Genomic DNA, 12,031 nt, shown 5'->3' with positions numbered 1-12,031 from the left:
ACACACTGGGTTTTGAAGACTTAGTAGCAAAAAAATAATAATAGTTTAATACAGTTTATCAATAATTTTTATATCATTCACATGTTGAAATAACATTTGGCTCTACTGGGTGGAATAAGATATATTATTAAATTTTATTAAGTACATGGATACTAGAAGCATTACGTGTTATTCAAGGACACAGACAAACAAAAAAATACACGTTAAAAATCTCTGAGGGTTGGGGCGCCTGGGTGGCTCAGTCAGTTAAGCGTCCAACTCTTGATCTCGGCTCAGGTCATGATCTCACGTTCATGAGATTCAGCCCCGTGTTGGGCTCCCCGCTGAGTATGGAGCCTGCTTTGGATTCTCTCTCTCCATCTCTCTGTGTCTCTCCCACACTCTCTCCCTCCCTCTCACTCTCTCTCTCAAAATAAATAAACATTAAAAAATTAAAATAAAAATATTTGAGGGTTGCTTATGGTGAGTGTTGTTTGGATGGGATGGAACGGTGAGATAAAAGGGCGCAAATAAAAAATTAAACAAGAGAGGCCTTGCATGGACCACTGATGAAAGAAGGCTATAAATTAAGGAGAATGATTAACCCAATCCCCTGTATCTAAGATTCCTTGTGACCACGGAAGAAGGAAAAAAGCAATGAAAATCTGAAGTCTCCGTGACCTTTAAAACCCAGAGCACCAAAGGTAAAGGCAGAGAAAGAATGAAAGGGTCTAAAAGCAATTTTTCAAAGACCATGATAGGACTAGTCCTCAGAGCGCTTTAAATCATCCCGTCCAACTTCATTTCCTTGGCTGTTTAGTGCGGGTGGAGAATGCTACACATTTGGCCTAATCACTCGAGAGTCCATCTAAATGGTTGAAGCTAATTTCTGTGCTGTGATCAAGGCAGTGCTGCCTAGTGCTGTATCTGTGAGCTCAGCTGTGGGAGGAGGACATTGGGAGGGGCTCCAACAACAGGTGGGTTGGAGTCCGCCTGAGAATCTAAAGCAGAGGGCAGGACAGCTGGTGTCTGGCAAAGTGATTTATAGTTGAAAGCAACAGGGAGCAAGTCAGAACCCTCACCAGTCATCCAAACTACACCCCCCCCCCCCCCCCCCCCCGCTGCCCCAGACATCCTGTCAGCTGCAAGGGACTTTAGAGGTGCAGATAGAAGGGGTGACTAGACCAAGGTCATGGCAGACCTGAGACTAGAACCCAGGACACTACTGTAAGGCAACAATGGAAGCTGGTAGAGCTGATAAGGATTCCTCCATGGAGAGCCCTGGCCCCCAAGCGGGGAAGGGAGCAAGAAAGCATCAATGACAGCTGGCCCTGTCACCCACAGTGTGGATGGCTCCTAGCAAGGAAAAAAAGACTCTACCCCTTAGCAAGCAGTTTGCCTCAGCATTTGGGGAGATGTTCTTAGTGCTAAAAATGATTCTCTTTTCTTGGTTTTCCTTTCTACCAACTTCTTCTTTTACTTCTTAAATTCTGACTTCCTCCCTGACTTCTCTGTGGCTAGATCTAGTGGTCTTGTCTCTGGGCCTTCTCTGCTGTACTTATCACACCAAAGTTCTGTCATTGACCCTCCTCTCCTGTATCTCCTTTATCCAGTTTACTCTCATTCATTCATTCATTCATTCATTCATTCAGCTAACACCTATTAAACACCTACAGTATGCACTTACTTTTACTAAAATGAGTAAGAGGCCATCCCTGCCCCTAAAGAGCTTCCTGTCTGGTGTGGAAGATGCAGATATATAAATAGTTTTAATGTAATGACAAATACTCACACGGAGGTTTTAAAAGGTGTTATATAACCAAAATAGAATGCATTTAGTTCAACCGGGAAAATCTCTTATCTCCAGCCTCAATTTCTTTCTTAAATTGTTCAAGCTTCACATATTCAATTAAAATTTGGGCATTTCTCACCTGAGCATTTCAAACTCAGTATATTTTAAACCGAGTTCATCACCTATGTCCCAAATCATATATTTGTGACACATAAAACAAGCAAACAACAACAGGTTCTATTTGTGACAACTATAGAAGAGACTCCAGACTGGAACAGAATCAAGTCTGCATTTAATTCATTGCTATGCAATTATTTAGAGAAAAATTAAATTTTGCCTAGAAGCTACAAAGGGGAGGGGGCAGGGGCACCTGGGTGGCTCAGTCGGTTAAGCGTCTGACTTGGCTCAGGTCAGGATCTCACGGTTCATGAGTTCGAGCCCCACGTTGGGCTCTGTGCTGACGGCTCAGAGCCTGGATGGAGCCTGCTTTGGATTCTCCCTCTCTCTCTGCTCCTCCCCCACTCACGTTCTGTCAAAAATAAACATTAAAAAAAATCTTTTAAAGGGGAGGGGGCACCTAGGTGGCTCAGTCGGTTGGGCGTCTGACTTCAGCTCAGGTCATGATCTCACGGTTTGTGAGTTCGAGCCCCGCAAATGGGTTCTGTGCTGACAGCTCAGGGTCTGGAGCCTGCTTCCGTTTCTGTGTCTCCCTCTCTCTCTACCCCTCCCCCACTTGTGCTCTGTCTCTCAAAAATAAATAAATGTAAAAATATATACATTTAAAAAGGGGAGAAACAAAGAATCTATTATTTGGTGAACATCCTCTCCAGATAATAGAAATATTTTTTATCTAGCAATCAGGCATATAAGTGCCTTCTGAGGAAAGGGAGATAATAGCTGGTAAGATCATTGAATTCATTCTTCTGATCTGTCTGTACTCAATAAGCAGCCTCTGGTTGGAATCTGAATGCCCTTAAAAAAAGGAATTGGATAAGAATATTTCCCACTGTAAATGAGTAACTCGTAACTATTTTCATTTTCCATCTTTTTCAGATTCAATTATGAGAGAGAAAAAGGCAAGCTGAGGGCAAAACACGATCAACATCCTGCAATCCCCCCTTTAGGGGCAACCTCCCCACTGCCTTAAGGTGGAATATATATATATATATATATATATATATATATATATATATATATATATATATTGGCACTAGTAACTACCTAAGAACAAAGACAGGGGAAAAACAAATGGTTAACTGATAAAGATCACAGTCATGCAGGACATGAAACTCCATTATAGTTTGTAACTGTCTTAATGATTTACAAGAAAAACACAATCTCAGTGATAGACCTCCAGGAACCTATAGACTCCATTTCCTGGAGACCTAGCATCACCTTCACCTCCATAGGATAGAAAACCCTATATAATCAGTCACTCTTCACAATCACAATGCAGCCTTTTCTGCCCATGGGTCCTGCTCCCGTGCTACAATCAAAACACCTTTTTGCACCATAAAATGTCTCAAGAATTCTTTTTCAACCAACCGCTGGGCTCGCTGATCCCACGTCACAACCATCCGAGAATAATGGAAATTTAGAATTGCCTTATCTCCCTAGCAGCCTCTTTGCTGCACTCCTGGCCCCTACTGTCTTTCTCCTCCAATTCACATAATCCTCAGCTGTTAGCATAATCTTTCTCAAATTCCATTCCCGTGAAGTCACTGCCCAGCTCAATCACCACCAGCAGCTCCATAGGTCTATTTTATCAACCTAAAGTCATCAGTTTGGAACCCAGAGCTTATCAACTGTCCCACACACCACCACTTCAACCAAGCTTAAGCTGCCTCCACTGCAGGCAAGCTAATTTGCTTACCATTTATCTTCTTCCCTGTGCTTTTGAAGTCTGTCCAGCCCTCCTTGCCATCAGCCATGTAGACCATCTCAGAGCTCACCTCAACCAGGATGCATCTGATTAGCCTCAACACTTCAGACTGCTTTGACCTGAAATCCCTTACGGACCTGTGTGCAAAACCAGCCTGTTCTCTGGGTCCAGAAAGGGACAGTCAAAAGAGCATCAAGTTATGACCAATAAGGGATAACACTGAGTAGTGATGTCATTTAATCATCAGATATACTTATAATATTTTAATAACTTTATATTTGTGCAGGGCACTATACTAGATAATGAGGACAGCAGGGTGAGGCAAAGTCCCTACCTTCAAGGAATTTATATTAAACACATATAATTAAAATTGCCATACATACTATGAAGGAAAAGAATAAAGATGTTGTGAGAGAGAATTGTAGGGTAGAGTTAATAATTTTGGTTAGGTAGGACAGGGAATATTCTAAGGATGTAACATCAAGGCCTGAGGCCTGAAGGATGAGTTGAATTTAGCTAAAGAGTAAGGGCAGGGGTGCCTGGGTGGCTTAGTCGGTTAAGCGTTTGACTCTTGATTTCGGCTTAGATCAGGATTTCACAGTTCGAGAGATCAAGCTCTGCATCGGGCTCCTCGCTGGCACTGCAGAGCCTGCTTGGGATTCTCTCCCTCTTTCTCGGCCCCTCCCCTGCTCACGTACTCTCTCTCTCCCTCTCTCTCTCTGTCTCAAAATAAATAAACTTAAAACAAATTATAACTAACTAAATAGCTTCTCCTTGTTAAAAAAAAGAATAAGGGCAAAGTGATTTAGGAAGAAGAAGTAATATGTGTAAAGAGTTCCACTTTAATCAGTCAATATTTTTTAATTGTCTACTAAATATGTAATTCTTTTCCTAAAACAATAAAGAGACATGTAAGGCTTAGCCTTCCCTTCGGGAGATATGACATAAATAATCTTGATCATATTAGTCTGCTCAGGATGCTATAACAAGATACCACAGACTGGGTGGAGTAAGCAACCGAAATGTATTTTCTCACAGTTCTGGAGGCTAGAAGTCCATGATCAAGGTGCTAGCAAATTTGGTTTCTGATGAGAGCTCTCTTCCAGGCTTGTAGATGGCTACTTTCTTGCTATGTGCTTCATGTGACCGTCCCTCTACCCTCTTAGGTTTGTATCATGGACCCTGTAAATTAAACTGATGAAAGACAGATTAACAGAATTTTAAAAATAAGAGTTTAAAAACCAGAGGTGGTTAGAACTTGAGGCTTACATACCATCTTAGCAAACAGCAATAAATTTGTGGAGAAGTGACAAAACAAAGGAGAAAAGTTTGGGCTTGCGGGGTGGTAAGCTGTGGAAAGGTAAACATATGGGGGAACTAATGGGAGATAAGGGTTATTTCAGTAACGTTTGTTTGTGCAGAATCAGTGCCAGCTCCTTGTCTCTGGTGATAATGGTTGTTTTCCTCCTCCTGGTACAGGAGAGGGGGAAGAGGAAACAACTTCACAAAGGGAAATTGATGTCCTGATTTTAGGCAAATGGGGGAAAGCAAAGAGCACTTTCTGTGTTTGTTGCTTCCTAGTTTTTTTCAGGTCAAAATAATCCTTTTGCCAAAGTGACATATTCTGGTCCCCTTTGGGGAATATAGAGTATAACAGGGAAGTGAGGCAAGGCTGAAAAAAGTGGCAGAGACTAGACCGTGGAGGACCTTAGAAGAGAAGTTAACAGGTTTGAGCGATCTCCTGAGAGCAATTGGAAATCCTGAGTTGGGAGGGGAGGATTAAGAGGGAGTCCTGACATGATCAGACTTGTTTTTGAGGGTAGGTAAGGCTGGAGACAGGAAGAGATGAGAAGGTATATTCAGGGTAAAATTAGTAGGGCTTTTGTGACTAGTTGGTAGGGTCAAAGAGAGAGCATCGTTTCAGGTTTGGGTAATGGAGAGGATGGTGATACCTTAAACTGAGATGGGAAGTACTTCAAGTATGAGGAACAAGGAATTCTATTCTCAACAAGAACCTGTGAGACGTCCAGTTGACAGCTAGGCACTCAGGTCTGGAGTTCTAAGGAGCAGTCTGACTAGAGATACAGATTTTGGAACAATTTTATGAGCGCGGAGGCCAAGAGAACGGATGGGTTTGGAAAGGAAGAAAGCATAGGGGTGAGAAGGCCTAGAACAGGCCCCCGAACCATTCTAACATTAGAGGGGCTACAAAGGAAACTAATAAAAACAGAGCAGTAGGAGGAAAACCAGGAGACTGTGTGATCAGAGATGCCAAAGGAAAGGGATGATTTGACCAAGAGGGAGAAGCCAACACAGGAGTAAATGCCTCAAGGTCAGGTAATATAAGATGATACGACCGCAGCACGAACAGGGACAACAGGAGGTACAGACAAGGGTCACTGAAGGAATTCAGAAGAGCAATCTTGTTGGGGGCTATGTATTTAGTGGGACCTGCATCTTGGCAAGAAAACCAAGTCTAGCTTCTTAAACGGTTCCCTGAAAGCCGGCCTCTGAATCTGAGTGAACATGAAACAGACAAAGAGGCAGGCTAAGGAGAAGAGATAATTTACCATGTTTGGAATAATGCTTATTGTAACCCAGCTCCGTTCACCAGCTAAACATTATGTGGATAATGGATGACAGCAGGATGCCTAAGTGGTTGCTGGATGGCAAGTTAAAGTAGGTCAATCAGGAACACAGAAGGAAGTAAAAATGCTTTAAAAGATCCCATCAAAGCACAACTTCAAACAATGTGGCCTTGCTGTGGATGAGCAGAAAACCACAACAGATGTATTAGCCCAGTGAAGAACAGTTAGAAAAGACATGCCTTTTTTTAGGGAGAAAAAAAAAAAATCCCAGGGATTTTAGAAGCAAATTGTAAGTTTAAGAGCCAGAACACCAAGCATCAGAGACGCTTCTGACTCTGGATACACATTTTCACACACCAAATATCATCATTACGTATCCTGTGTTGCAAGTTCCTACGTTCAAGTTTACAAGAATCTATTGCACAAAAATCTACTGGCTGCATGTTGTATGTAGAAGAGCTGTGTGTGTAAAACGACCACAAGCTTCGCATGGGCAAATAATGTCATGTGCCAATTAAAAACGCAAATACAACTTCAGTCTACTTTACTAGAAGTCATCCCGATAATAAAAGCAATAGTCTTAGCGCTCTCTGCATTAATCAGAATAAAGGTGGAGTGTTATGACCAGCTAAAAGCATCACATTTTAAGAGTGATACCTCTCGCCCATCTCCTTTCCATTACCGTTACAGATTCTCTCATCTCACATCTGGTAGACTGTTTCCAAAGATGGTCCGGCCATCCATCCCTCTGGTGGCACAAGCCTTTTGTAGTGTCATGTTGCCAACTTCTCCCATCTAGAGTCTATTTCTCCTCCCCTTGAATCCAGGCGAGCCCTTTATCTTGCTTTAATCAATGAGAAGTGATGGGGTTTGATTTACAGACCTAGACCTTAAGGGGCCTCCTGGCTTCAGTTTTTACCTTCTCGGTTGCCAGCCACAAAGTCAAGAATGGGGCTAGCCTACCGACTGATGAGAGGCCAACGCTGAGACACAAGTCATGTGGAGATGTGGAGAACTGAGGGGCACAGGCAACAGCAAGCACCAAGGCCCCAAACGTGAGTGAAGCCATTTTGGATCTCCAGCCCCAGTCAAGCCACTGACAGTAATATTCTATATCTGTGCTACCCAGTATGGGAGCCACTAGCCACGTATGTCTATTGAATTCTTGGAATGTGACTAGGGTGTCTGAAAATTTTCATTTTTAATTCACTTGATTTTAACTAAGCTTTAAATAGCTAGTGACTACGCAGTTGGACAGTGTAGACGACTCATAATCCTGCTAAAAACAAAAAAAATAAAATAAAAACAGGGCACAGGGCAGAAGATCTCCTTGGCACTTACCCTTTACGGTGCTACAAATAAGCAGTTACTCGAGATGGTTGGTGGTGACAGATATAGCTCTGTTAATTAGTATTGAAAAACAAAAAAACCCTCCCTTCAACATCACCCAAAGGAAGGAAGGAATCCATTCTAACCTGTTTCATCTGCATAAAATGTGAGAACCAGAAAGGGAAATTCCCACATCATAGACTATACCATGAGTTCCACATCTAGCACAGAGATGTCCTGATTAGACAATCAACTTTCCAAAAGTGCTTTCATCATCTATCAAAAAACAAAATGTTAATAGTTCCCTGGTTCACACGTTTTGCAGGGGAGAGGGAGAAGGAAGGAAACTTGAGAGAGCCTACTGTGTGCGTCAGACACAACCACATACATCAATCCATTTAATTCTTTTAATCATTATTTTCAGACTAAGGAAATACAAATTCAGAAATGTGACTTGCCTAAGGACCTAAAACTAGTTGGTGCCAGAGATGACATTCAAAATCAAGCCTCTAGATTTCCCAATACGCCCAATGCCTCTCCTATCAGGAATAACAATTTCCATGATCCGGTCATCTATGTAACTATTTCCAGTTAATGCCTTAACTCTTACCAGACTGATCTCATTTCTGCTTCCCTTCACTTGACACTCTTCTCATTCCACCTATCCTTCAGAGTCCAGTTTAAGTCTCCCTTTTTCCTTCCCTGAAACTTTTCTCATCTTAATCCCAATTTATTTCCCTCTCTTCTGAATTTTTACGTCGCTTATAATGGGCACCACATAACGTAGCAGTCTGTTACATTGTCTTTCCCTTAAAGAGACCGTAATCTCTTCAAGGTGGACAGCCCATGTCCTTACCAGTCTTTGAAGCCTGGCAATCCTTCCAAATTTCCTATTTTCCTTGAGCCCTGAATAGGTACTTCTGGAATGATGCATGAACTAAACTCAAGTACTTCTTGATTAATTAAAGTCAGCCCCAAACTCTCGTGTTGTACCCTCTCCTCAAACTACCGCGCCTCAATTGATTCGGAGAGGTTCAGCGGCGAGTGGAGGCGGTAGTCCGGCCACGTAACGCTCCCCGCCCGCTCCGGTAAGCCACGCCCAACCCGCTGGTCGCCGATTGGGCGTGGCTCAGCCTAGGGTGGCCGATTGGGCGTGGCGTGCGTGAGTGAAGGCGTGGCCGAGAGGGGAAAACTCCGCTCTGGATCGGACTCGGTAGTCCCCGGGAATCCTCGACAATTTCCGGCAACGGGCTCCTCCTCAGCCGATCGGCCTCGGGCATTTCCGGTCCCCTTCGGAATTTTCCGTCTGGCTCCCGCGCGGATCTCACCACTTCGGGTATTTCCGTGTCCCACTCGGAGGTACTCGGCAATCGCTCGGCCTCCCCCATCCCCCGGTAACGGTCGCTGGTGAGTTTAAATGAGCCGGGGCTGGCCGGGCCGGAGCCGCTACGGGGGGGGCCTGAGGCACTGCAGAAAGTGGGCCTGAGCCTCAAGGATGACGGTGCTGCAGGAACCCGTCCAGGTAATGATAACCCCGCTCGCCGAGGCTTGGCTCGAAGCCTCGGCCGGGAAGCCGCGTACGGCCACTCCGCGGCCTGGTGCGGCCTAGGCCCGGCAGCTTCTCCCGCCTCCCCTGCTGCCGGGTCCTGCCTGTCTCCGCGTCGGCTCGGAGGCCTCGCCCGCAACCTTACCCGCGTTGCCTTGGTCCTGCCTTGCTTCCACCCCGGGTGCGAGCGGGGTTCGGCGATAATGCCTCTGTCCACCGCGGGGCCACGGTCGGGCCAGCCCCTCCTGTCAGTCCAGGGGCCTGGCCCCCCCGGCCGGGGTGAGAGACCAGGGGCCGAAAACTCGCCCCAGGTGCTCTCTTGCCCCGGGATGATTGGGAATCACGTTTGATTAGAGCTTGTATGATCTTCGTAATGGTGGGGCAAGTTGGCGGGGTGGGGGTGGTGGGGGTGTGGTGGTGTTCGGTTTTGTTTTTGTTTTATGTGAGAGGGCGGAGGGCCGATAAGATCGGTATTTTTAATACTAATTTCTGTTTTGGTAACAGACGTCCTATAGCCCACGTTGCTTTCCTCGCTCAGTGAATTTCCCACTGGACAATGATCTGGGAAGAGAACTCCCGAGGCCCAGCGCTGAGGGGCAAGCACCTATACGAGGGGAAGGGGTGGAAACGGCAAATCTGGGTGTTTTGGGTTTTTTTTTCCCGTGACCGGTGTGATGGGGATCAGGAGTGTTTTATTGTGCATGTTGATAGTGCGTTCAGGAAATGAAAGACAAATAAGGGTTTTTACATCCATTTCGCTGTCCTTACGACACCAAGGTATGCTTTGACGCACAGTGCTCTGTTGGCACGGGAGAAACCCTATTGGATTTGAAGTGTGATGCAGTGCCAGTCATTTTCCCCCTGCCATCTCAAGAAACTGAATCTTTTGTCCCTTACTGATGGACCAGGTCTGGGAGACTTTCAGCTCACCATAGGATCTTTGACTTGAATAGAAGAGTTGACCTCTATCAAGTGCTGTCATTGAGTTATGGACTTTTTTTTTTTTTTTTTTTGAAGTTACAAAGCAAATCAATTTTAGAAATTACTTCACATTACCCTTAATAGGCCTGTGACCAAATAATAAATATTTTAATACATCACTGCTTCCATATTTCCTTTAATTTTTCTTCCCGGAATGAAATACAAGGATCTCCCAGTTTGCTTTTTTTACATATAGCAACTATTAGTATTTGAACCAATATAATGTGGAATTCTGTCTTAGGAAATTTACCTGTTTGTAATTGTATCCATGCTTCCAAAGCTGTTTCTTTTCAAACAAATTCCTCTTACTGGTAGAGTCCCTTTTTTTTCTTTTTTTTTTTTCTTTTTTTTTTTTTTTTTTTTTTTTTTTTTTAGGCCTAACATTAAATTAGAAGTTAACTGTATCTTTTGTTGTTGTTGTTATTAAGTAGCCTCCACGCCTGTCATGGAGGATGACCCTGACAGCAAGAGGCACCCAGGTGCCCCAAAAGTTATCTGTACCTTAAATGAACAAGTATATCACTCAAGTTGTTTAATTTCTGTTTCATATTTTGTATGTAATTTTGTCTTCATTAATGATACATTTGCCTCCTCTGGCCCCCCAGTTTTCTCAGTTGATAAACTACTCTCAATGCTAGCCTATAGCCACTATTTAATAACAATTTCAACTTGTATAAAAACATGGAGAAGAAAAGACTATGTAGCCCGTTCCTAGATGGTACCCATCAAGTTTCCTCTTTTTCCTTACAGTACTCGTAGTGGTAATGCTCTTAGGTCTTTTTGAGGCTTAAAAGTCAAATTTGTCCCATTTTTCTTCCCCCATACTACCTTTGTCCATTAGATTTGGGGACTGTGGTAAGAAGTTTTAGGATAGGGCTAGGTGAGAATTTTGGTTGTAATTTATAGTAGAAGAAGCCCTTCAGTAAGGGGTCTGGCAGTGGGAGAAACAAGCAACTTTAGCTACGATGATGATGATGATCAACTGATTAGGGATAGGGCTGAACATGGGAAAGAATCACTAAGGAGAAAATAGGACAGATAGATACTATTGTTTTTTTAAACTATGATAAGTAATTGCATGTACTTGTAAAGGAACGAGTGTAAGTTGGGGAGTTGTTTGGGGCATCATGATATTACCAGGCTTAGGAAAAAGTTGAGAGGAAAGATGAACAACTGTTTGCTGCTTTTTTTTTTTCTTTAAACTTTTGACATGGAATAGCCAGTCTGATAAATTGCGTCAGCCTAAATATTAGCTCCTCCTCCAAATTGTCTCTCATAGAAAAACTTTATATTTGAGTCTTTACAAAAGACTCTCCTGCTATGAGGCAGAAATTCTGTCAATTATTTTATTTTTAATTGTTTGGGGAAGACACACAGCCTAAATGATTTCAATCAGTGTCAATTTGGATATTTATAAAATTCACCTGATGAAATGGATTTAAAAAAAAGCAAAGACATTTTAATGGATTTATCAGTTCTTCCTGGGGGTAGAACTTCATGGAAGTGTGAAGTTGTAAACAAGCTTTGTAAAAGTCGCCTTAATAAGCAGTGTATTAAGTGAATACTATACATATGATATTGTTTTAGAGATCATTCAGCTAGTGAAGGAATACTTTGGGCTTGGAATAAGGTATACTGGGATAGCATCTAGCATGGATTCAAAGGGTACCATATTTCAAATAACTTAGAATTAAATGTATATTCAGGAAAGTTGTGTTAGATGAAAAAAATGGCTTTGTTGATATCAAAGATAGATGTGAACAGTTTCCATAAAATCGTTCTGTTCAATGAGAATAGAAAAAGATGAAATTCCTAAATAAATTTTGTCATTTGAGAAATATGTATGTGTAACTAAATTGATAAAGCAATAGGCATTTGACTCTTTGATCTTCATTCAAAAAACATATACTTAAGTCAGCTGAAACACATTTATG

The 12,031-nt window shown here is 42.9% G+C and overlaps 2 protein-coding genes across 11 annotated transcripts in view; one reads left to right on the top strand and one right to left on the bottom strand.

The window, feature by feature from the left end:
- The window catches only part of MYL4 (myosin light chain 4), a 29,415-nt gene extending 20,636 nt beyond the window's left edge, over nucleotides 1-8,779 (bottom strand). The window contains exons 1-2 of one of the 5 annotated variants that reach the window (XM_042917490.1): nucleotides 8,427-8,779; nucleotides 4,690-4,847 (exon numbers count right to left, since the gene is read on the bottom strand). The gene's annotated coding sequence lies outside the window, so the exon portion shown is untranslated. The other 4 variants (XM_042917491.1, XM_042917489.1, XM_042917492.1 and 1 more) reach the window with 4 other exon arrangements.
- A 160-nt stretch (nucleotides 8,780-8,939) lies between these two features.
- Nucleotides 8,940-12,031, top strand: part of CDC27 (cell division cycle 27) — a 65,955-nt gene continuing 62,863 nt past the window's right edge. For all 6 annotated transcript variants that reach the window (XM_042917488.1, XM_042917484.1, XM_042917483.1 and 3 more), the window contains exon 1: nucleotides 8,940-9,092. Coding sequence is in view for 5 of the 6 variants with exons in the window: in XM_042917484.1 (XP_042773418.1) it covers nucleotides 9,066-9,092 (27 nt within the window). In the remaining variant the exon portion in view is untranslated. The remainder of the gene's footprint in view (nucleotides 9,093-12,031) is intronic.

This window comes from Panthera leo, chromosome E1 (assembly GCF_018350215.1).
Source record: "Panthera leo isolate Ple1 chromosome E1, P.leo_Ple1_pat1.1, whole genome shotgun sequence".
NCBI lineage: Eukaryota > Metazoa > Chordata > Mammalia > Carnivora > Felidae > Panthera > Panthera leo.
The sequence above is the reverse complement of the archived record's forward strand: the minus strand, read 5'-3'. Positions and strand labels throughout refer to the sequence as shown.